A 22773-nucleotide genomic window follows, 5' to 3' on the forward strand; every position below is an offset into this window, starting at 1 on the left:
TTTTCTCCTCACCTGGGTGCTTGCAAACTGCCCAGCTACCTCCCAGGGTGAGAGTCCCCCCTGGTTGGGTGGGCAGTGCTTGGGGCAAGGGTAGGGTTTTGCCAGCGTGCTGTGTCCTGCCAGAGCTGGTCTTGCCATGGCCAAAGTCCAGCTGAGAGCAAATCTCTGCTGGGCAGGTTTCCGTCTCTGATACTGTGCAACACAGGAGGGACATTTTATCTGCCTGAGGTGGTCCTGAGCAAAGTTCAGCCTCTAGCCAGCCCTGCCTGATGGCCCAGCCGTGCAGTCTCACACCCCTTCAAATCCTGCCCTGGCCTTTTTACCCAGCGGCTGCACCCCTGGTAGAAGGAGTTTGAGTGGTCTCAGCCCACATTTTAGCTGGTAACATTTACAGCACAAAAATCAGCTGTGCAGCATGGTGAAGATGCTCTTACAGCTCTGGGACAGGGGGGCAAGATTGGTCCTGTTGCCCTGGGGCTGGTCAGAGTGGCTGTGGTGGGCAGTGTGGTCATAAATGGGATGTCCCACATGGCCAGAAGAGACAGTCTGGATGCACTTCTAAGTAGCTCTCACTGGGAGACTGCTGATGCTTCCAAACCAAAGAACCCCTCTCATGGACTTTATTTGAAACCTTAAAAGCAAAAAGTTAAGATTTAATCAGAGACCTTTCTCCCAGGGTGAGGATGGCATGTGGCAAAAAGGAGGTGGGAAGAAAGAGCAGGTCATCATGGTGAAGGAGTAGCAGATGAAGGTAGGAAGGGCCCCAATTCTCAACCTTCTGGGGGGGACTGAGGCAGAGACGATGTTCACATATCTGCTTCCCAGCTTCTCCCTGAAGTACGCTGCATGGCCTCCACAAAGCAGGCGTGACAGCTCGAACCCAAGCTCCCCATCCTGTGGCACCCAGCACACCCCAGCCCCAGCGATGTCTCCAAGGCAGGAGGAGGTGAGGGCATGCCAAAAGCAGCCCTTCCAGGGGATGGAGAGGCAGGGCAGTGCTGGTGGAGATTGATTCTAGTGATTACTTTAAGGGATTTGCTGTCTCTTTCCTTATCCCTCTCTCTCTTTTTCTTTTTTTTTTTTTTTGTTTTCCCCTTTTCCCTCCCTCTTACTTATCCCTTTCGTGGTGCATTTGTCTTCGAGGAACCTGGGGTGTTCTTTTCATCAGTTCAATCTCTCTCTGGCACTTGAGTCCTGATTGGCTGAAGGACTTAGGGAAAAAAAAAATCTTTAATTAAGTAGATAATCTCTTCTTAGGAAGTTCTGCGGCTCCATTTCACCAACCCCCTTTAGCTCTTACTTTAGGATTGGTTACCCTTCGCAGAAGTTGGGATTCAGGGGGCATACGCCTCTTCATCACACCAGCAGTGCCGGGTGGAAATAACTCCATCCATCCCTTCTCTGGTTTTGTTGTCTTTTTCTCCTTTTTTTTTTCTTTTTTCTTTTTTTTTTTTTTCCTTTTCTCTGGTGGTGGTGGTACCCAAGTTTGGGGTTTTTTAGAATCTCCTTTTTCCTTCTTTGTTTGGATCTTATATTTCACATGGACCCATATCTGGGCATCTTCTTCCTCACTCCCTTCTTCCAGTCCTGCTGTGCCTGGTGAGTATCAAGAGCACCTCAGTCTGTATCACAGGCAGGTGCTCTTCCCGGACACCCTAAGGAAATTCCTCTTCACCTTCCTAAATGTCCCTTCTTTTCCACTTAGCTCAGTTCTGGTCTTTAATGGGACCAGACATTTAACTAAGTCTCAACACACTCACTGGCAGAGATTAAATCTGAGCAGAGAAAGTCCCCTTTTCCCCCCTCTCCTCCCAGCAATAAGTCCATGGGCCAAATCCTGAGCTGGGGTAAAACAGAGCAGAGGAGAGCGTAAGATCTAGCCCCTCACTTCCAGCTGGGAAGATAACCCAACAGGACAGACAAGGATTTCTGTTTTTCCAGAGGCTCACAGTCTGCTTGTCTCTTGTCTTAATCAAATCAAATGAGGCTTCTCCCACACTCCCTGAGGAGGACAGTCCCCGATTAAGAGCTCAGAGCTGGCGGGGTGAGTTAGACCCACAGGAGAGTCACTCCGGAGGAGCAGCTGGAGACCTGGGCGCCTTGGCAGGCACAGGGTCAGGATTACACATGTCTGAAATTCATGTATTAGGATTTCCTGGGGAGAAGCTTTCGATATGGAGATTGCTACGGCTTGGCTCCCAACCGGCCGGGTCCCGTCAGACCAGTCCCCCCGTACACAAACCTGTGCTTGTCTCCTGTGGGCCTCTATGTGCTTTTACATTTATTTCCAGAAATGTTTTATAAGGGTGAACAGAAAGAGATTACACTTGCACAAAATCTCGTATCATTCCTTGTGGAATGTATCTATCCCATGCTCCGGTGGAGATGGACTCAAATGACCTGCCTCTATAGGTGTTTTTTCCTATGTAATTTTTACTGAGTACCCAAACTTTATTCTTGCATTTCTGTGGTGCCCTGGGGAATCTGCTCAGTGGGTTACGGATGTATCCCTAACAGCAAGGAAAGTCTTCCTGGTCATTTACTAAAATCTCCTGCCTCCCCCATAGCAGATCACTAAGGTTATTACCATGGATGGAGAAACCAAAATTACAGAAAGAGAAACTCAGCTAAACGGGAGCCCATTTCTGCTATGCTAGGAGTGAAATTTATGTTATTTCAGAGATTTTCTTCCCGCTTTGTTAAAGGAATGTGCAACAGTTTGTATATGTATAAATATAATACAGTAGCAAGCTCAAGATAAAACTAGCTTCTGGAACAAGGGGAATATGTATGTTATGCAGAGAGGTTGTGCAAGAACTCACACAGACTTTATTTCCCGCTCTGTATATGTCTCTCGCTTTCCTCAATTTCAACAGGTTTAGAATATATTAAAAGGAGGGAGGGGGTGGAAATCAGCATTTTTAAAAAATAGTTCAAAGGAGAGAAATTTCAGAGCCCAAAGTAGACTTAAATACAGAATTGACAGACATTTTCAATGGACATTTGATGTCTAAATTCCCTATCTGCCTTTCAGAATTTTTTATCTCAGAGAAAAGTTTATAAATCAAGATAGCCCTGCCTCTCTCTGCATGTTGCTCATAGGTCATGATTTCCTGAAAGAAAGGAAAACTGCAAACTGTATTTGAAATTGTCATGTTACAGACCCTGTTCCTTAACTCTTGAGGAGAAAAAAGTGAGGTTCGTGGGAAACATGCAATAATCCTGCTTGCAGTTCTTGCTGGTCTTCTTTATCTGATCCAACAGCTTAAAATGCAACAAGATTATTTTTTCCTGTGATTTAATCACGAGAATTGGGAGCGGGGGGCAATGTAGATCAACAATTTTATTTTTTTATATATATGCGGCCATTTTCCTTCTGTGAGTGTGGATTGGATTCTGCCGTGTCAACTAGGTTGAATGGTCAGCATGATTCTGGATGAGCAAAATGTCAGGGTTCCATTTAGGAACTAAAAAAACTAATAAATAGAATAAAATAGAGAGAAATGAAGGGAGAAGAAAAAAAGAAAAAACAAAAAGTTAAAGCTCCAAATGTTAATGAGCTGCCTCCTGGTCTATTATCCTGTGCGAATAATGTAAAAATCTCTAATGCAGCAGCTTGTTTATAGATGGATTTTTACACTTCAGCTGTGGGATTGCCTTTAGTTTCCAGTGTCACTGGTTTTCTAATAACTTGGGGGCATTTGTACTTGAGAACAAAACTCAGATCCAAAGTGAAATTGTACCCATTCTCTATTTACAATAATGACAGTGAAGATCTAAATATAGCTTTACAATTTTCTCAAGAGCTAAACTGGCAGCACAGTAGCATGGGTGGGTGATCAGGTATCAAACAAATACTTTAATGGGACATTCAATAAGGCTCTCGGGGCATATTAAACTGAGAAGCGGAGTGCTGTTATTGGTTAAAGTCGTAACTGAGCAGAAGTTATCAGAGGCTTATTAGTATTTGATATGTGTAAAATATAATGGGACAGCTGCTTGGCATGGTTATTTGCTTTCAGTTTCAATAAAACTATGATACAGAACTCCTGCTATAAATATTCATTAACTTTGAGGTAATTTGCTAATACCGGATGCAACAAAAATGACTTGCCTGAGATTTGCCTTTTACCTGGAAGCACAGAGTCACAGTGAGGGAAGCAGCGCGCCCTGCCCAGGGCCCCAGGACTCAGTGGGACCCTCTCGCTACCTCTTCAGGTCTGTCTCTGCTCCACTTCAGTCTGTGTAACGCTGTCCTGCAGTTTGAAGGTGGACGTAAAGGGGTTTATTTAGATAGCTAGAAACCCTGTATCTTTCTCAGAGAAGTGAAATAATTTCAAGCATTTCCTTTCATGTATGTGATTTCAAAAAGTTTTAAATCAGTGTGGTGACACCCAAGTCATCGAATTGGGCTGCTTTACACCCATGGTGGATGTAGCTAGCTAGTTTGGTTAGGATTACATTCTGCTTTCCTTTAAAGTAGTATAAAAAATTAGTAGAAATAAATAAATAAAGAAAATCACACTACAGAGACAAAAATGAAAAGAAATTCATTTTCCTAGTTGCAGCACAGAGGTGATTCTCACAGCATTGTCTATATTGTACTACATCTGTGAAACAAGTGGCTTAATTACGCTCTGCCCTTGCTGAAGACTATATCCAGAATAGAGATGCATTTTTCTCAGCTAGATCATACAAGCAAAGAAAAAGCATGCAGATTTTGTCTCCATTATTATCTTTCCTTCTCTCTCAGCATAAATAAGAAAAGTCTCAGCTAGCTTCCAGCCATACGGCAATTCCATCACCCTTTCTCCTGAATCTACCTGGAGCTGCAAGAGTTAAATGTGGGGGGTCAAGTATACCAGTCTAAATGAATCCTTTACTTGTCTAAGTCCTACAAACCCGCCCAGCAGCGTGCCTGCCTGTTGATCAGAGAGCTCAGGCAAAATGCCTTCTGTCTCTCTGACTTAATAAAAATGTTTAGAATATCCTGCTGGGAAATTGCTACTGTACCATTTGCTCAGCTGCAGATGGAGAATTGGCATATCCTGAACTTGGCCTTCTTGTGAACCTTGAGGTTTATCCCGGAGGAACAGATCCCATGCTTCAATGCAGTTATGTCAAATGACACCTGCTAACAGGCTGGTTTGCTGTAAACCCTGAACTTGCGGATTACTGTCCTCTTCCTAAAGCCACTCCTGCAACTGCTCAGATGTTCCTAATCTAAGATGAGGCCAGCAAAGGTTTGAAGCAAATCCTCCTTGCACACTGTGAATTTGGCTTTTCCTACTGAGGCGGGAAGCAATGCAGATGGGATGTATCTCTTGTTTTGGTCACAAAAGCAAGATAAGAGAGGACTTGCCACTCTCTAGATCTTGCCTACACAGGAGCATTTTACCAAAGTTTTCTCACAGCCACTGGCAGGGGCTCAGATTCACGCTGACGCCATCCTGAGTGTGGTCCCCATAGCAAAGCACTTAAGGGCAAGGCAAAGGACAGGAGGGAAACCAGATGGAAAAATGACTTGTTCATGCTGCTACCCAGTTGCATTAGGATGGGGACCCACAGAGCTTACACAGTCTGAAAAGCTCCAGGTTCATGGCCCTGTGTGATTCAGGTCACCCGATGCTCTAATCACTCGGCTACAGATGCCGTCTCTCCAAGTCCCAGGAAATATTTAATTAGCTCTACAATGCAGAAGCGGCTCCCAAAGGAAAATTCCTCTGCAAAACAGCCATCGACTTCGTGCTAAAGTACCCACAGGGGCTGAAGCGCAGCCGGGTCTGAATACCAGGCCTGGAACAAAGGGAAAGGATCTCCTGCTCTCGTGGTACCGTGGGACAGCCCTCTCCCTTCCGTTTTGACTCAAGGGAATCTTTCCCAGCACAAGATTTATCAATATGGACACAATTCCACCAAAAAGAAAAGTTAGACTTGTCAGAGTGAAACTTTGCAAACTAGTTCTCTCAACTGTGAGTAATAGCAAAGACCAGCTGTTTTGAGGTTTTGACCAAGCTACACCCTGTCAGTGTGTGTCCATGGCAGGATCGCAGCACAGCTACACTTTGTCCCCTGGCTTGGGACAGCTGTGCCTGCTTTTGCCTGTGCTCAAGTCCACCTTGGGATGCCCTTGCGCTGTCCGTGCACAACAGGACAGCGCCTTTCTCTCCCTTACTAGGGATACGTTGCTTGAAGACACACAGGGAGGAAAAAACCTTACCCTAACCTGTGCCTTTCTCCTCATTCATCCAGCCAAGGTCCACCTTGGGATTTTCAGGGACTGGAGAGAAGCTAGAAAAGCAGCAGGCATCACTGCATGCCTGGTAGCCCAACTGCAGAGCAGAGCATGCAGCTCTGCTGAGGGGACACAGTGCAGGTTAAGGCTTGCTGAAAATAAGAGGCATTCCCCACTGGGAGGTGACCAGCCTTTGAAGTAGGACATCGTTTCAAGAGGAAGCTGAAGAGCCCAGCTTCTCTCAGTGCATGCTCTAGCTTTTGCCCTATCACTCACTCACTGCAAGATCTCAATCAGCTTGTGCCACCTCTCTGGCCTCCAGTGTTCCTCTTCCATACAAGGAGTTACTGACCTATAGAACAAAGAGAGAGATCATGAGGCCCCCAGAGCTGGAGATTTCAGGAGCCTGAAATTTAAGATTACTGGAACAGACCTTGGCATTTCCAGTAGAACAGTTTTCCATGGACAGTGGCAGAGTTAAACATTTCACAGAAATACTTTAAAGCAAGCACTTCTGGAAACTGTTCACATCAATTTTTCATGTTTTAGTTGGAAAACACCAGAAAGTTTAATTTTGGGTAGGACTACTTCACTTGTGCCCCTACTACTCCCCACACGATGCCCAGCAGGATGGGAAGGACAAGTGTGTTTGTGCTCAGCCATCACCCTAACGTGACCAGAGCAGAATGTGGGCAGCCAGAGCTGGCACCACAGGGTAACAAGGGACCATGATCTGTGGGGTTGCTGCCAGGACACCCACTGTGAGGGAGCAGCAGTGTGACCTGCCCGTTCTCTTGGCATGGTCCTGTGGGGAGCGCAGGGCTGGCACACAGCTCATCTCCCGGGGCTGCGGGACAAACCGGGGCCCTCCCAGAGCTAGGGGCAATGCTACTCTAAGTTAAGTTGAGCAGCAGCTTGGTAAGACAAAAGCAATGCCGAGGGAACAGGAAAACCCTAAAAAAAGGGGAGTGGTAGGAAAGGCAGCTGTGTGGAAGAAAGCAAAAGGAGGGAGCGGTGAGGGGGTTGAAGACTGGTACAGCCTGGCTGGGGACATGGAGAATACACCATCCTGGCTTGCAGGGAGCAGTGAGTGGATACAGGGGGAGAGACCAAAGGTGCCTGCAGCCAGGAGACAGGCAGGCTTCTGGGGGCGAGGGGAGAGCCCTGGGATGCCTGGCATTCCCTAGACCCCTCCACCATCACCCCCTCCCTGCTGACACTGTCTCTGTCTTCCAGGTCAGTGAATAATTTCCTGATGACGGGCCCCAAGGTAAGAGAAATCCCTTTGATCTCTGTCCCTGATTCCACTAAAGCAGGGAAGGGAGGGAGGGGCTCCACTTCTTGATCCAGAGCTCCCCTCACCCCCAGGTTTCTAGCACCAAAATGCAAAGAGCCAGGAATGATCTCCTACAAGCTGCAGCTCCCTGGACTGTGTCAGCCCTCAGCAAAGCTGGCTTGGGGTCCTTTTAGGCTGGTTGTGGCCAGATTCTGCAGATGTGCCAAGCAGCAGCTTGGCATCTCACCTGTCATCTGTTGCTTCCTGATGATCAGGTTAGCATCAGGACCCACATTCAGCCAGCTGGAAGGCCACTTTCTGTAAGTCCTACAAAACATACTTCCCTGAGAAGCACAACTGGAATTTCCAGGACCTTTTTCAGTGTTTCTGATTCCTTTCCTCCTTGCACCCTTTGTTCAGAGGCTATATTTTTTTTCCTCCTAGCTTGGACTAACTGTAAAATCACCCAGTTTTTGTTCCTGACTATTCCCCAGGATCACCCCAAGCCCATCTAGCTCTTGCAACAGCTCTCGATGCTGTGGTGGAGCAACCTTGCCCCAAAGCACTGGCTGTCCCCCTGGGGCTCTAGGGAAGGAGGAGGCAGGCTGGGCACCTGCTGGCCTGTAGGCTCCCTGCTCTCTGAGCAGAAGACTCTGCCTCCTCTCACACTGGAGAGATAAAGGGTTTCCCATCACAGAGACTGGCTGGCACATCTCCTAATGTGGCTAACAGCCAACAGTTCTGCTTGGCCTTCTCTCCCAGGGAGGCTCAGACTCTGACCCAGCACAGCAGAAAATGCATTCCCTGCTGCTGCTGCTGCTGCTGCTGCTGCTCACCGCTCCCCAGGGGAGCCAAGCCCGAGAGACCTCCTCAGCTCTCTACATCTTGTCTCCTTAAGGTGGCATGCAGATTATTTTCAGCTGAATGCCAGCCTCCTGGGGAGCCTGAGCCCTCGTGTTTTGCACTGTGCTTCCACATCCTTCTAGACCCCAAAGCAGGAGGGCCCACAATATGCAGTACAGGAAAGCTGCGCCTGCATCAGCCACAGCACTGTGTGGGGAGCAGCTGGGGCTACACCAGCTTTACACTGCCTATGATGGAAACGAGAGCTGCTGAGTGACTCTCCTGGACCCTGGGAGCAGCCTAGGACAGTCCCAGCCTGTTGCTCACAAGGCTGATTCTGCTTGCTGGCCAACTCATCCTGACTTGGTTTTGCAAGCTAATGCCTAATGCTGGGGGGCTGAAGCAGGGCACACATTGTCCTCACTCCTGACCCGCTGCTCTGCTCCTAGGCCTATCTCATCTACTCCAGCAGCGTGGCAGCCGGGGCTCAGAGCGGCATTGAGGAGTGCAAGTTCCAGTTCGCCTGGGATCGCTGGAACTGCCCTGAGAGGGCACTGCAGCTTTCCAGCCATGGTGGGCTGCGCAGTGGTAAGGAAAGCATTGGATACCACTAAGGGGACCCTCTCACTGCAGGTTGGAGCCTGTGGGCGCCTCCTCTCTTCCCAAGAGCCTCCTTTTCTTCCCCATGCCCACCTGGAATGTCCCTCTCCCCGAAATGCCCAGGAGATATCTTTCCAGCACACCCCTTCACCTGTCGGCTCCCAGACACACATTGGGAGCTGGCTTCAAGACAAGGCAGCCCTGCAATGCCAGAGTCACCTCCAGACCTGCCAAGCCCCAACTGGTGCAGGACAGGAGTGTCCCACCAAGCCTTGCAAAACTGGCTCCCCACAAGGATGCATCACCACTACCCGTGACATGAGCTGCTGGACACATCATGTCTGAGTGGTGCCTCTCACCAGGGTGTCCCAGGGAGGCTGAGAACCAGCACGGGGTGGTGGGGTGGCAAGCAGAGGGATATGGCTAAACAGGGCAGGAAAGAGTTCATCAGCAGCTGTGCTCTGGTGAAGAGGCAGGAGCAAAGTCTTCCCACAGCTTCCTGATGTCAGAATCACCTCGGGGAGAACTCCAGCATCCATGACCTGTGCCACCACAAGGTGTGGGGCTGTGGTCTTGTCACTGCATCCCATTCCTTACCCATTTGCAGGTGCCAGGAAATGTTTCAGTACATATGTGGTCCTTTAGACCTGTGTATGCTGCTGGGCTGAGCTCATCTCTGTCCTGTATAAGCAGGATCTTAGTTTGTAGGAGAGCCCTTAGAGGGACTGTCAGCAGACAAGGGATGAGGGCCCCAGGCAGACGTTTCAAAGTGGGGCCTTGAGGAGGAAATTGCACCACAAAATAACACCCTGTCACTGGGAGTGAGTCCCTGAACTGTTCCCATCAAGGTTATCTGCTCAAATCTAGACCTTGCTGGTATTAAGTGAAAGGCAAAGGCTCAGCAATGTGAGCTGATGATCAGCACACTGATGCTGGTGGTAGGTATGGTCACTGCCCTGAGCCCTGCACAGTGCCCAGCAGAAGGGAAGGCTTAAGGGGGCTGTGGGGAAGGAGCTCTTTGACCCTTGGAGAGGGCCCCTTCTCCTCTGGGATGTATTAGTGAAATGTGGGGGACATTTGGCTGTCTGTGCTGTATCCCCACTGCTGAACTTCCACTGCTAAACTCATCCATGCCCTTGGAAATGGTATGAGTCTGGATTAAATTTGGGAGCTTCTGTCTTCATGCAGTTCAAGCCAAGACTAAGCTAAGCTGACACGGAAAGCCTCCTCCCCACCACACAAAGCCCTGCCTATTGCATATCTCTTCCTACACACCCTCCTGCATGGCAGGAGTAGTTTCTAACACTGGTCTAGCCGTGAAATATTTAGTATGTCTGCTCTCCTTGTATTCCCACTTGACAGCAAACCGAGAAACTGCTTTTGTCCATGCCATCAGCTCTGCGGGCGTCATGTACACGCTGACCCGGAACTGCAGCCTGGGGGATTTTGACAACTGTGGCTGTGATGACTCCCGCAATGGACAGCTGGGTAAGGAGAGTCGAGCTGCCACCCCCCTCTCATGACCCAGGCAGCAAGAGACAGCTACTCTCTCCACTGAGGCATGCAGAAACAGCTCCTTCTCCTGGTCCCCACACCTGGAAATAATGCCCAGAGCAGAGCTTTGCCTGGCTCAAACCAAAATAGCTCTGTGGAAGCTAATGGGGCCACCTTCAATTTACAACCAGCTGAAGCCGAGCCCTTAATGTCTACCATTACTTTGTAAATGAGAAGAAAAGTAGAAGGGGGTTGCTGTTTCCCTGGTTCATATCAAGAACAACTCTGTTTAAGCTGCTGGGTGGAATGACCACATCATACAGGCAGAGAAGATCTGATGCTGTGCATCTAAATGGCAGGTCTGGTTAGAGCAGCACTGATCAGGGACCTCGAGGCTTCCAGTGTCTGCAGGACCAGGGTGGCCCCAGAGCAGAATTACGAGGAGGCAAAGCATGGTGGCACCTATAAGACCCCATCAGTGTTTGTCAGCATGGCTGGCACACGAAAGCACAACCAGGAGAACCACTGTGTCAACCCATGGCCTTCACCCTGTCAATCGCAGCGGAGCCCAGGCCCACAGCTGCCAGGCAGCCCTGGGTGTGGAACCCCCAGATGCACCGCTCAAGCTCTCTGCTCCACTTTCACAGAAAACATTGACATTTTGGAGCTTTGTTTTGAATGGACAAAAGTCACATTTCAAATTATCAAAATGTTTTAAAAGCCCTTCCCTGCCCAGATGTACTGGACAGTTGGTACATGTCAGTTTATGACAAACTCTGCTAGAGTGCCCAGTATTTAGTAATTTGCTTTATTGGCTAATAGTTTTAAAAACAGCCTCTGCTTCTTAGGTGTCCAAGGCATGGGATGGCCCATCTCTAGCAGAGCAAGATGTTTGGGCAATGACACACCAAATTTTATGTTCTCCGGAAAACTGAGTTAGTCACACTACAATTATTTTCCCCAAAAATATCTATTTTTAATGAAAATTTTCCATCGTAAACTTAAAAACCATGGAAGGCAAAGGAAACTTTTGGGCTTGTCTGAAACTGTGTGATTCAATTTTACATGTCTGAGCAATGGCCATGTCTTTCAGGGAGAAGAGAGGCACAGGGCCATTAAGACACAGATCCCAAGATGTACCGCCAAGGCACATTAGGGTCAGAATATTCCAGATTTTAAATCTTCATAAAGAATTTGGCCTTTTTCTCTCAGAGGAAAAGAAGCAAACCACATGATGTTTTTCTAGGCAGCTGAGCTAAGTTATCAACCTCTCATGCAGTTAAGAAAAGTACCCTCCACATCTTGCTGTGCAGTTTCCCCGCTCTGTGCTGACTCCTTTGTTTCTTTATGATAACTGCAAAATCAGACCCTTCTGAAATGCCCAAGGTCATCCCAGGATTTCGGGTGTACAAAAAAGAGGACCTCCTCGATACATGTGTGCCAGACTTGGGCTGTTTCCCAGCAGAGGGGAATCTGTCCCCTCTGACCAGGACGTGTGCTGCAGTTTGCTAACCCACATTAGCAAGATGCTGTCCTTGCAAGTCAGACGGAATCAGGTCGAGTCAGGGTTTGAGGGAAGGTGATTGAAGACCCAAAGTCTCATCTAGATGACTGCTAATCCATAATAAACAGCTTCTGAATCCTGCTCTAGGAAGTCCATAAATCCCTGTTTGTCATGTGGGACATAGCCCTTCACTGCCTGCATGAGCTGCTGCTTACTGCCCAGGCCTCAGCAGAAATCCCAAGCCGGGGAAATTCGGAGAGCATTGCGAAGCGAATGGCTGGATTTGACCCACAGCCTTTGTTCCCTCCCATCCCTTCTGAGACACTTTCTTGTCCCCAGAGCCACAAGCCAGGCTCTGTTTCCCTCACAGTGTGCATCTCATCTCCTTTTGTAGGGGGGCAAGGCTGGCTGTGGGGAGGCTGCAGTGATAATGTGGGCTTTGGGGAAGCCATTTCCAAGCAGTTTGTGGATGCCCTGGAGACTGGACAAGATGCCAGAGCTGCTATGAACCTGCATAACAACGAGGCAGGTAGAAAGGTGAGCCCTTCCCTCCCTCCAGACCTGACAGCACCTACCAGATTTGCTCTGGCTGTTCACTGTGAAGGGTCACGACTTGCTGTGGCTACAAGCACGTGTCCAGAAGAAACAACTACCCTGCTGAGGAGAAAGTGGGGCATGGCAGCAGTACTGACATGGTGGGTGGTGTTTGGTCCATGGTAGCAAACTTTCCATGATTACACTGTTAATGGCTTCAGTCGTTTTCATTCTCCCAGTTCAAACTGGGGAGTACCTTGGAGAAGCAAATCTGTGAGCTTTAAACCTACCACCCCAGACAGGGCTATTGCACAGGGAGGGTCCATGACAGACTCCTCCACAGACCTGAGCCATGTTTCTCCATGTGCTGCAGTACAGAAATGACCCCTCTGGGCTTTTTCCTGAACCCCCTCTCTCTCCTCACCCTGTAGGCTGTGAAAGGGACCATGAAGCGGACTTGCAAATGCCATGGAGTGTCAGGGAGCTGCACCACCCAGACCTGCTGGCTACAGCTGCCCGAGTTTCGGGAGGTTGGCACTTACCTCAAGGAGAGGTACCACAAAGCCCTGAAGGTGGACTTGCTGCAGGGGGCAGGGAACAGTGCTGCTAACCGAGGTGCCATCGCCGAGACCTTCAGCTCCATCTCCAAGAAGGAGCTGGTTCATTTAGAAGACTCTCCCGACTACTGCCTGGAGAACAAGACGCTGGGGCTGCTGGGCACAGAGGGCAGGGAGTGCCTGAAGAGGGGCAAGGCGCTCAGCAAGTGGGAGAAGCGGAGCTGCCGGCGGCTGTGCGGGGACTGCGGGCTGGCGGTGGAGGAGCGGCGAGCTGAGATGGTGTCCAGCTGCAATTGCAAGTTCCACTGGTGCTGCGCCGTGCGGTGCGAGCAGTGCCGCAAGAGGGTCACCAAGTACTTCTGCGTCCGCAAGGAGAAGCGGGAGCGGAGCGGGGGTGGCGGGGCCAGCCGCAAGCTCAAGAGAAAACTCTAACTTGCCTCTGCTCCTCCATGGTCCTGTCTACCCCTCTCCTCTCCTGCCTTCCCCACCAGCCCCCGGCACCAGTTCCCTTTGGCTTAGTTTTGGCTATTCCTATTGCACCTCACGGGGGCTGGGGCAAGGCAAAAGGGCTTGCATGAGGCCATAGCCCTTGGCCATACAGGGCATTTCCCATTAGTGCAGTGGGTGATGACTTCTGGGAAGACCCTCAAATGTTGACAAAACAAGGTGAGATTTGGTCCCTTCAACTCAGAGTCACTCTATCCAGTGAGTATCGTTTTATGACTGAAAACACAGCTGGTCTTGGTGGCTCCTGCTCTTTTGAGTTTGTCAGTTCCCCAGACAAGCACCTGCCCTGGGCTTTTGAGTGAGATCAGCACTTAGGAAAGCACAAGGAAGCCGAGATGGCAACTCAGAGTGGTAATCCCTAAAACAGAAGCAGCATCTAGTACCCCCCAAAAAGTAGAGGCACTCAGATAAAATTGTTATTGTCCTTTATTAAGCCCTACACTATGAGAGAAAAGTACGAAGCTCCTTCCTGCAGTAAGCCAGCCTCCAGGAGGCCACAGCATCGCTCCCCATCCTTTGACAGCTTTGCTAAGCTCTCCAGTGCTTACTTTGCATTTGAGATGGCAACAGCAAGACTGAAGCTGCTGCTTCACCTGCCTATTGAACTGTTATCTGAAAAAGGAGTCCCATCACTTGCTTTTTACACTCTGTATCTTCTAAGCCTCCAGGTCTGGTCTCCCTTTTCACCCGTGCACCCCTGCCAAAGCCCTTGATTGGCGCCATAAAGATGCCTTCACGCTTCTCCAGTCCCTTGTTCCTCCCAAATCTCTCCCAGAGAGGAGCTGCCAGCTGAGTCCGTTCCCCGCCTCCTGGTGTACTTGCCAAGCACTCTTACCCTGTCAGCTAACTAACTAAATACTTCCTCCTAGTCTGAGAAAATAATGTCAGTTACTATTTAATGGTGTTGTAAATAGGAAAGTGAAGCACTTTGAAGTTTAATTTATTGCACAGTTACTGTGATGTATACATAACAGTTTTTCCTCTACTGCTTATTGTATATATTCTATAGGCTAAGCAAGCAGCAGAAAGATTTGCTTGATGCATCTCTGTTCCCTTGCAACGGCTGGGGTAGGGAGGGAAGAAGCCATCAGTGGCAGGGCCTGTGGAAGCTCACTGCACTGTCACAGTAATCTCCCCCCGGGCTGTGAGGTTATCATCTACTTTGCTGTTTGAAGTGTCCTTTAGCCAGATAAGAAGCCAGCAGAGCTAAGTTACTGGCCATTAGACCTGTCTTGTAGCCAATATTTGTAAACCAATAGCCAATGCAATAAATCAGTAGCCAAGTGCTTGCAAAATGCTTTTTGTGGCTAAATAGCTGTGTGGTTTCTTCTCATCCAATTGCATGTGTGGATGCAGATAGTTGCAGTTCTGGAGACTAAAACCCAGCCACTTGCCCACCTGTTGAGCACAAGAAGAGCTGACCAATTCCCTCACGCAGCGCCAGCACAGCCCCTGCCAGGAGGGGAAAGGCCCTGCTCTCTCCTGCAGCTTGTCTGAGGTTTGCATCCAACTGCAATGCAGCTGTCCGAGGGAAGAGGGGTGGGAGGGGCAGACAGGGGCCCGTTGCCCATTTCAGAAACCGTGCTTTAAAGATGCTCAGTGGTCCGTATGTGTCTCTTAGTTATCAAATATCCCCTCGGTGCCAGGACTACTTCACTGGGGGTGGGAATTTGGACCTACGGCAAGCTGGGATCTCACCAGAGCAAGAGCATGCATGCCAAGCAATAGTCTGGCCCTTCAAAAATTGCAAGAAACAATCTTGTCCCATTCTCAAGGAAAGCTGAAACACTTTCACTTCACACACAATCCACCAGTCATTTACACAAAGGTTCTTATTAATACAGTGACCCTTCCCTGGGTCTCCCTTGCATCTCCATCAGCAGTTCCTCCTTTCCCCTGCAATGGGGACACATCCCTGGGCAGGAAAGCAAAGAGGTGGTGAGAGCCTCTCACCCAGCTGGGAAAGCTCCAGCACAGGCTGGCTTGAGGACCACTGCAAGGCACAGAGGACAGCTTCTGTCCCCTTGTCCCCCTGCGCCCCCCATTCCATAGCTAGCTGGAAACATAAGGAGAAAATGTGGAGGCTGTTTCCCATTTCCTCCCCCTCCCCAGCACATGCCAGGCTGTGCCACCCCATCCCTGCCCTTCTGACATTATTGAGCCCCACAACTGCCCCACAGGATGTGCCCGCTGGGCACAGTGACGCCCGTTGTTGAAGGGGACACGCTGGGAGCAGCACAAGCAGGACCCACTGCCACTCGCTTCTTTCTCTGGGAGAAAATGGCGACAGGCAGCTGCAAAATGTGCTGACCTCAGCAGCGGGTCGGGCCGAGGGGTCCCCCCTCCCCGGCACAGGGAGCCCTTAGCGGCAAAGGCACTGCTGCCATTGTGCGGCAGGATTGGATGCTTCCATGTATTCATTTCGCTTTAATGAAGGCGCATTCCTCAGAGGAGAAATATTTACATTCAGCTTCCCAGGTGGTCACCTTCGCCCAGATGACACACAAACAGGCAGCTCCCCCCCCGGCTCCCTTTTCCAATCCAAACCTCTTTAGAGGGCTCAAGGAGGAGGGGGGCAAGGAGAGGGGGGCTGCTGGGGAGTAGAATAGAGAAGGGAACAAAATGCTAATAAATCAGCCAGCCAGCCCTTTTCCCCTCCCCTCTGCGGAGTCAATGGAAAGTGTCATTTCACATGCTAATCCCCCTCCGCTCTCTTCACAACACCTTTTCCGAAAAGTGTTTGGGAAAAGTCCTTGTGGCCCGTTTACAGCTCCCTGCCGCTTCGGATTCCTTCTTGTCTAAGGCCGCGGCCCCGTGCGGGTCTCTCCCTCCAGCCGGGCTCCTCACAAAAAAAATCTCAACAAAGACTTTGGAGTTCATCAGCCTCCCACTGAAACTCACAGCTGCTGAACAAACTAATCCCCTCTCTTGGCCTTTCTTCCTTTCAATGGGTTCTTGGCTTCAAAGACACTTTGGGAAAGGACTTTGTGGGGACTCACACTGCTCCCTCAATACAAGTTAGTGCAAGCATTATCTTCAGAGCAAGTGGCTTTACAAACAAATACTGCCTAACAACCTCTGCCCCTCCAGCTCCCCCAAACACACACAAGCCTCGCCTGCAGACATGATGTTATCTGCAACAGGATTAGAGCTCTGTTCTCTGCGCCCAGGGATCCTTTCCTACCACTCCCTCCTCCCCCAGTTCTTTGTCAACCCAAAGGCCTTCTCACCCAGCAGAAAACACTTTCGCTGTTGAGCAGCACAGGGATGCTGCGGGAGGACATGCCAAGCAGCCCCTGCCTGTAGACCAGAAGCTGTAGCCAGCCCACAGACAGTGCTAAACTGGAGGAGCGCTTTCCCAGGCGGCTTGTGAGGACGCATACCGGAGCGGGGCCACAGGGACAGGGCTTCTGCCACAAGCCTCTCAAAACCCCTCAGGTGGGTTGTCTCACTGCTCCCACCTGGTTTCCCTATGAGAGTTTTAGGGACAGCGCTCACTGGGGTAAACCTGAAGCAAAACTGAGCAACAGTGGGACAAAGGGGCAAGCAGGAAGGACATGCAGCAAAGGCAGGATAAATAGCCAGTCCCTGCATGAGCCCATGGCTAGCAGGAGTGGTGCATGCTGGAAGGAACTCAAGTCAAACACACCTGAGAAATACATGGAGAATGCATGCTTATTTCTCAGTGGTACAAGCGGCCTGAGTTAGAGAGAGGCTGTGCTGCACAGGGTACTATAACTGGATCCAGAAAGGCAGAATCTGAGAAGTATCAGGCTCCTTAAATTACCTCAGAAAGCTAGGACTTTCCTTACATACTTGTTAAGCATGTGTGTGCCTCCAGGGTTACCTGCTCGCTCGTTCAGCATCAGAAGGGTCATAACACAAGTTGTTTCATCTTCCTGATAGGGGATGGCTAGCGGGCCAGACTGCTAACTGCTCCCAGTCTGGGCTGCAAAAGCCACCTGCAAGACACCGTGATGCTTCACGTTTGCCTCTGCCAGCAGCAGAACTAGCAAAGGCTGTTCTTCCCTGAATCTGTGTGTGTGCTGTGTCCATAGTACCCCAGAACCTTCACAAACCTTCCCAGCAATAGCCCTTCAAATCTTTCCCAGCCAAACAGTCTTTCTCAACCTTTAGTTCCTCCAAACCAGAGAGGATCTCATCACAGGCTGGTTACTTACTGACATACCTCCAACTCTCAATGTCAAGTGTAAAATCCCCAATGCTGCTGTGATTCCCCAAGAGAAGGTCAGCCATCCCAGGGGCCCCCTTGTGTCTGATACAGATGAACAGTCACAACAAGGTGGGTGATCTGGAGGAGATCAGTTCTCTGACCCTGCAGCTTTAGGGAGTGGGTAAGGTGTGAGGTGTCCCCACACAAGGACCCTTGCTACCCACATGAGCAGAGCCCAGATCCTGGTTTGCCCCACACCATTCTCAATCCCACCCCCCATCACCCCCCAAGAACTCAGTGGGTGGCCCTGCAGACTGAGGCAAGTCCCCTGTAGCTGGAGGTGATAAGTTCATGAAAAAAGCTAGCAGCATCACAAAACACAGCTTTTATTTCACTGTTCTGTAATTTCTCAGTGCATCAAACCGCAGCAATAGAAACAACACAGCAGCAACAAGGAGGCACTTTGACCTGGAAAGGTGAGAATGAGACATGTTCTCTCCCTCCCTTCTCTGAATCCACTCCCTCCTGAGTCTTGTGGTAGAGCAGGCTGATCCATGTAAATCACTGAACCACTGGCCCACGATGGCATTATCACTCCAGTAGCAAGCAGAGGAAGCAGGGGCTGGCTTCAGCCAAACATGGGGAAGAAGCCTTGCTCCCAGCTAGGGCCCAAGAATTACACTGCCTGGTTAGAATGAAAGGGTGAGAGGAAGAGAGGGAAAGACACACATAGATGTGCCCTAAAATCCCATCTGCCTTCCCAGACTTCTTCCCCAGGACAGATAGGCTTCATGCATCTGTTTTACCACAGAGGAAATGCCAAAGTGACAAAAACCATCAGCACAACCGTATCCTTGAGACCTGATGGCATGTACGTTGCACGAGGTGATGCTAAGGGGCCTTGAAGAACCACCTTTGCACATATCTGTCACTGTTGGCAGAGTGACTTCACCACACTTGGAGCAATGACCTGTTTCCCCCTGTTCAAGTCTGGGCTGGTTAGAGTAGCTTGAGGGGATTCTTTCTGGGACCTGAACAATCCATGCTACTCTTAAAGCCCCTAGACTGTCTGAAAAGCCCAATGTAGGCAGCCTTCAGATAATGCCAGTGGGCAAAAGGCCAACTGTACCAACATAAAATAAGTGAAAAGGGCCAGGAGCCAGAGAGTGTAACTTTTAGTCCAAACACAGGATGCAACCAGCTCTGGGAAGGAGCACACAGAGCGGTCCAACCTGCTAGTATTCCTGAATGGGAGAGTACCACGAGCTAGAGGAGGGAAAACAGCCCTGAGCCTGAAATTTAAAGGGCTCAAGCTTGCAGCTTATGGGGGAAAAAAACATAAAAGTGGGACAGATGGTGAACAGGAGACTCGACTATGAAAAGAAAGGGCTGGGTGAAGAAGAGTGAACCAAAACTAGGCCAGAGCAGGCTGGCAGTTAGCCCTAGTTGTAGCAGGATATAGGTGCAGAGGGGCAAGAGATGAGAACAAAGGAGAAGGAACCAGAGGAGAGATCCCCACTGCAGCCCAGCAGAACAGGGACACCCCAGCTTAGGTCCCAAGGGAGCCCAGCTACCACTCAGGCAGCTTACACTAGAGCAGGGAATAGAGCCTGAGGCTCTTCTGTCTGGTGGCACTGCAGGTGCCAGCCCTGTTTGTCTCCTAAAAAAATAAAGCGATCTCACCCTGGTCAGGAAACAGTTTCCCCTTTGTGCCAGGTAAACAGGGAAGAGGGAAGATCTCTGCAACCTAGGCAGCCTGAAACTGGGAAGCAGCCTCAGACTACTAAGAGAGTAGAGAGAGAAAGAACAGTCTCCAGGAGTCCCAGGCCCCAGTTGGCTGTCTGGAGAGCAGGTGAGGCCACACACACTGGCCCAGCACAGTTCCAGGCACTGGCCCAGACTTATTTCTCCTGAGTCAGAAGGAGAGTCCATGACCTGCAGCATGTCAACAGGTGAGGGAGTCCACCAGCTCTCAGCGTGCACTGTTCCAGCTGCTCCACACTGTTTACACATTCAGCTTGCCAGCAATGGTCATGAGGACTTTCAGGATGGGCATGAAACCAGACACCTCACTGAAACTGCTGCTGCTCACCACCTGGGTGTGAACCAGGAGACCCTGTTGGTAGTTCCTAGCCTCAATGCAGCGGGCAATTTCATGGAGCCCCATGAGGATGGTTGGAGAAAGCTGTGGGGAGGGAGCAGAAATGAGTCAGCATGCTCAGCACTGTAACACAGAGCCCCCAACCTCCACACCCTTCCCTCTTGTTCCCCACCTCATCCTCAACAAACAGCACCTACACAGTCAAGCACTGACAGGAAGGACAGCCTGCTTCTTCCCTTGGTTTCCCAGCCCACAAACACTAATCTAATACCCAGGCTGGTTTACAGAGAATGCAGGTCCTAAGTAATAACATTTCAACATAAATTGAATATCTGAGGTATCTGAGGAGGTCAAAGGCCCATCTAGCACAGAACCCTGGCTCTGTTCAGGCCTAATATGGACACTAAGGAAAAGGGTGTATGCTAAAAGAATTCTTCTCTTGATAGCTATTCCTCCAGCAAGTGGCATCAGCAGTTGCAGAGTTTTCTAAGCCAGAGGTTACACTAGGTTCACACTTAACAACTACCCCCAATTGCCCATTCCCATCTGGAACCTGTCTATACGCCAGTGTACTTCCTGGGGGCAAAGGGACTCTGCAAATAGCTCTTCAGCTGTCTGGACCAAGGTTAAGTAAGATGAGATGGATTCAAGGTATGTTATAAGGTTTGGCACTCCCTTAGCTTTCTCAAGAGGGTTTGTGCTGGTAGCACTGGGACAGATACCAAGGCCCACAACCCAGTGCAAAGGTGAGGTCAGGAACCTGGGTAGACCATAAGGGAATAGTGGCATCTACTTACTGCCTGCTCACGGAGCTTCTCATACAAACACTCCAGCCGCTGCAATGCATCCTCCAGCTTCCTTCGGGTTTTCTGAAGTGAAACAGTTATTGCTAGCTCTGTCAGAGCTTCCAAGCCACCTCTCCCAGAACAAAGTTGTTCTCTCTCAGTCCCTCCCCTCTTCTCTGTTCTTCCCACAGCACCTTACAAGTCAGCTGCATCTCAGCCTTTGCCAACCAGGGACTGTGACACAAGCCAGCCATGCCCTCACTGTGCACATATTAATGCACATGTTCTCTCCCAAAACAGGAAGGTGGATTTGCCCCTTTTCCCATCTCCCAGCTCAGGTGTTCCTCCCTTCTGACAGTGTATGCAGACCACAGGAGAGAGTGACAACTTCCAAAGCTTGAGAAATATCCACTAGGTGACCCAAGGGACATTCAGACAGCCTCACCCTGACTGACCTAAACAGGAGACCTCTTGGTCTCCTTGAGGAAAAGAGGGAATATCCTTCCCACTCTAGGTTTGTCACCAGTCAAACATCTATGAGGGCAAAAAATCCAAAGATCAGAGAAGGGAGGACTTACTGGATCAGTGGCAACAGCAGAGCAGCGTTGCACCAGCCCTTCAAATGTGGTCTTCAGAGCCTGGTGCTCAGGGGGCACCTCTTTCTTCTCAACCCTCTCCACAGGTAGCTGGTGATACTGACAGAGAAAGAAAGAGCTGAATTAATGCAACAGGAGCATAAAGGGCTAGAGCAGAGAGATTCCTCTCCTGCAACTATGAACACAAAAGAATTTCACTCCCTCACACACCCAGAGAATACCTGGAAGCACGGAGTTAGATTATCATATTCAGACTGCGGTACAACTTCAGGTCACTGTGGATTCCCAATTCCAACAGGCTGACAGCCTGCCCGGCCTCCCTGCCTCTCTCCCAGCCATACCCAGGTGTCATTTTCCAACCTGGCAATTTCTCTAACAGGCAGGCAGAGATGTCTTATAAGGGCCAGGGAGCAACATAAGCCCTGCAGCTGCCAAGCAATAGGAATCTCAAAAGCTGATTTGTTTTTCTACTTGACAAGGAACTTGTGGCTGGGGAGCATCCCACTCTCCCTGGGTACCTGCAGGTTGCCTTCCTTGGGTGCTCCTGGGGGTGACTGGCCAGATTCTTGCAACCTAGACAGCTGAGGATGGATCCCTTGGGGCTCAGCAGGCAGGTTCATTACTGGAGCTGTGATGGGGGCTGGAGGAGTAAATTTCTCAGGCAACTGTCAGCAAAATGAATGAAAAGAAAAAAAAAAAATAATTAAAAAAAAAAAATCAAGAAAACCAAGTCTCAGGAAGGAGAGTTGGTTACACTCTCTGCAGCCAAATTCAACTCCCTTTCTCAATTGCACAGTGCTGAGTTCTCAAGATGATGCATAACACAACCCTGTTCTTCCAGCCCTCTGCCCCAAAGCATGGGGCCCTTCCTCTTGCATCCTAGATGAACAGTCAAAGCGACAGCAAGAAAACTCCTCTGGAATTGTTCAATCAAACAGATCTGTTGCCAATGAAAGCACTGGTCCTCAGAAAGCCGCCTTGGCTCTGCAACGGCACGAGTCCTGAATGCAGAGATTAGCAGCAGTAAAGTGTCCAACAGCGCAAGTGTTGGGGAAAATCCCACGACATGGGGGGAGAATCCTCTTGCAAACACTTCATCATGCCCCTGCTAAGCCACAGAGTCAGGATAGATTCACTCCAACGGGGCTAGATCAAAAGGAGATGGCTTTAACAAGAGGCTAATCCTGTTGTAGTGAGCACAGCCTGAAGCAGGTTCCCAGCTATGCTGCCAGAAAAAGGGCGAGAAGTCTGTTCCAAGCTAAAGAAGAGGAGTGGGGGGTGGGAATGGTGCCAAAGAAGCTTCTCATCACACCTGCCAGCAGGCAGCAGTGATAGAAATGGGGTACTGAGAGCATTTGTTGAAAAGGAGCTCAGCTCACAGGTGCTCCAGTGCAATCACTACAAGGCAGAGAGCAGCAGGGCCAACATGGCAGGCAGCTCACAGCTACACCTTTCCCAGCTTCTTCCAGCAAAGGTGTCTCATCAGTGAGTATCCGAATAAAATCCCTGTGGGTCTCACTGTGCTGAGGGGAAATGCTGCCCCCAGCTGTCAGGTGTGAAGTGAGCA

The 22773-nt window shown here is 49.8% G+C and overlaps 2 protein-coding genes across 6 annotated transcripts in view; one reads left to right on the plus strand and one right to left on the minus strand.

Annotated features, from left to right (window-relative positions):
• Positions 1–1256: 1256 nt before the first annotated feature.
• WNT8B (Wnt family member 8B) lies at positions 1257–14845 on the plus strand. The gene is made up of 6 exons (XM_021284276.2): positions 1257–1599; positions 7472–7505; positions 8804–8942; positions 10317–10442; positions 12347–12489; positions 12918–14845. Exons 1-6 carry the CDS (start codon positions 1541–1543, stop codon positions 13473–13475), a joined length of 1059 nt encoding a protein of 352 aa, XP_021139951.1. The 5' UTR covers positions 1257–1540; the 3' UTR covers positions 13476–14845.
• Positions 14846–18094: 3249 nt separating this feature from the next.
• Positions 18095–22773, minus strand: part of SEC31B (SEC31 homolog B, COPII coat complex component) — a 33967-nt gene continuing 29288 nt past the window's right edge. For all 5 annotated transcript variants that reach the window (XM_065067469.1, XM_065067466.1, XM_065067470.1 and 2 more), the window contains 4 exons: positions 21725–21871; positions 21189–21305; positions 20623–20694; positions 18095–19909 (listed from right to left, as the gene is read on the minus strand). In XM_065067469.1, the coding sequence (XP_064923541.1) occupies positions 19730–19909; positions 20623–20694; positions 21189–21305; positions 21725–21871 (516 nt within the window). In that variant the 3' untranslated portion in view covers positions 18095–19729. The remainder of the gene's footprint in view (positions 19910–20622; positions 20695–21188; positions 21306–21724; positions 21872–22773) is intronic.

This window comes from Columba livia, chromosome 6 (assembly GCF_036013475.1).
Source record: "Columba livia isolate bColLiv1 breed racing homer chromosome 6, bColLiv1.pat.W.v2, whole genome shotgun sequence".
Classification (NCBI taxonomy): domain Eukaryota; kingdom Metazoa; phylum Chordata; class Aves; order Columbiformes; family Columbidae; genus Columba; species Columba livia.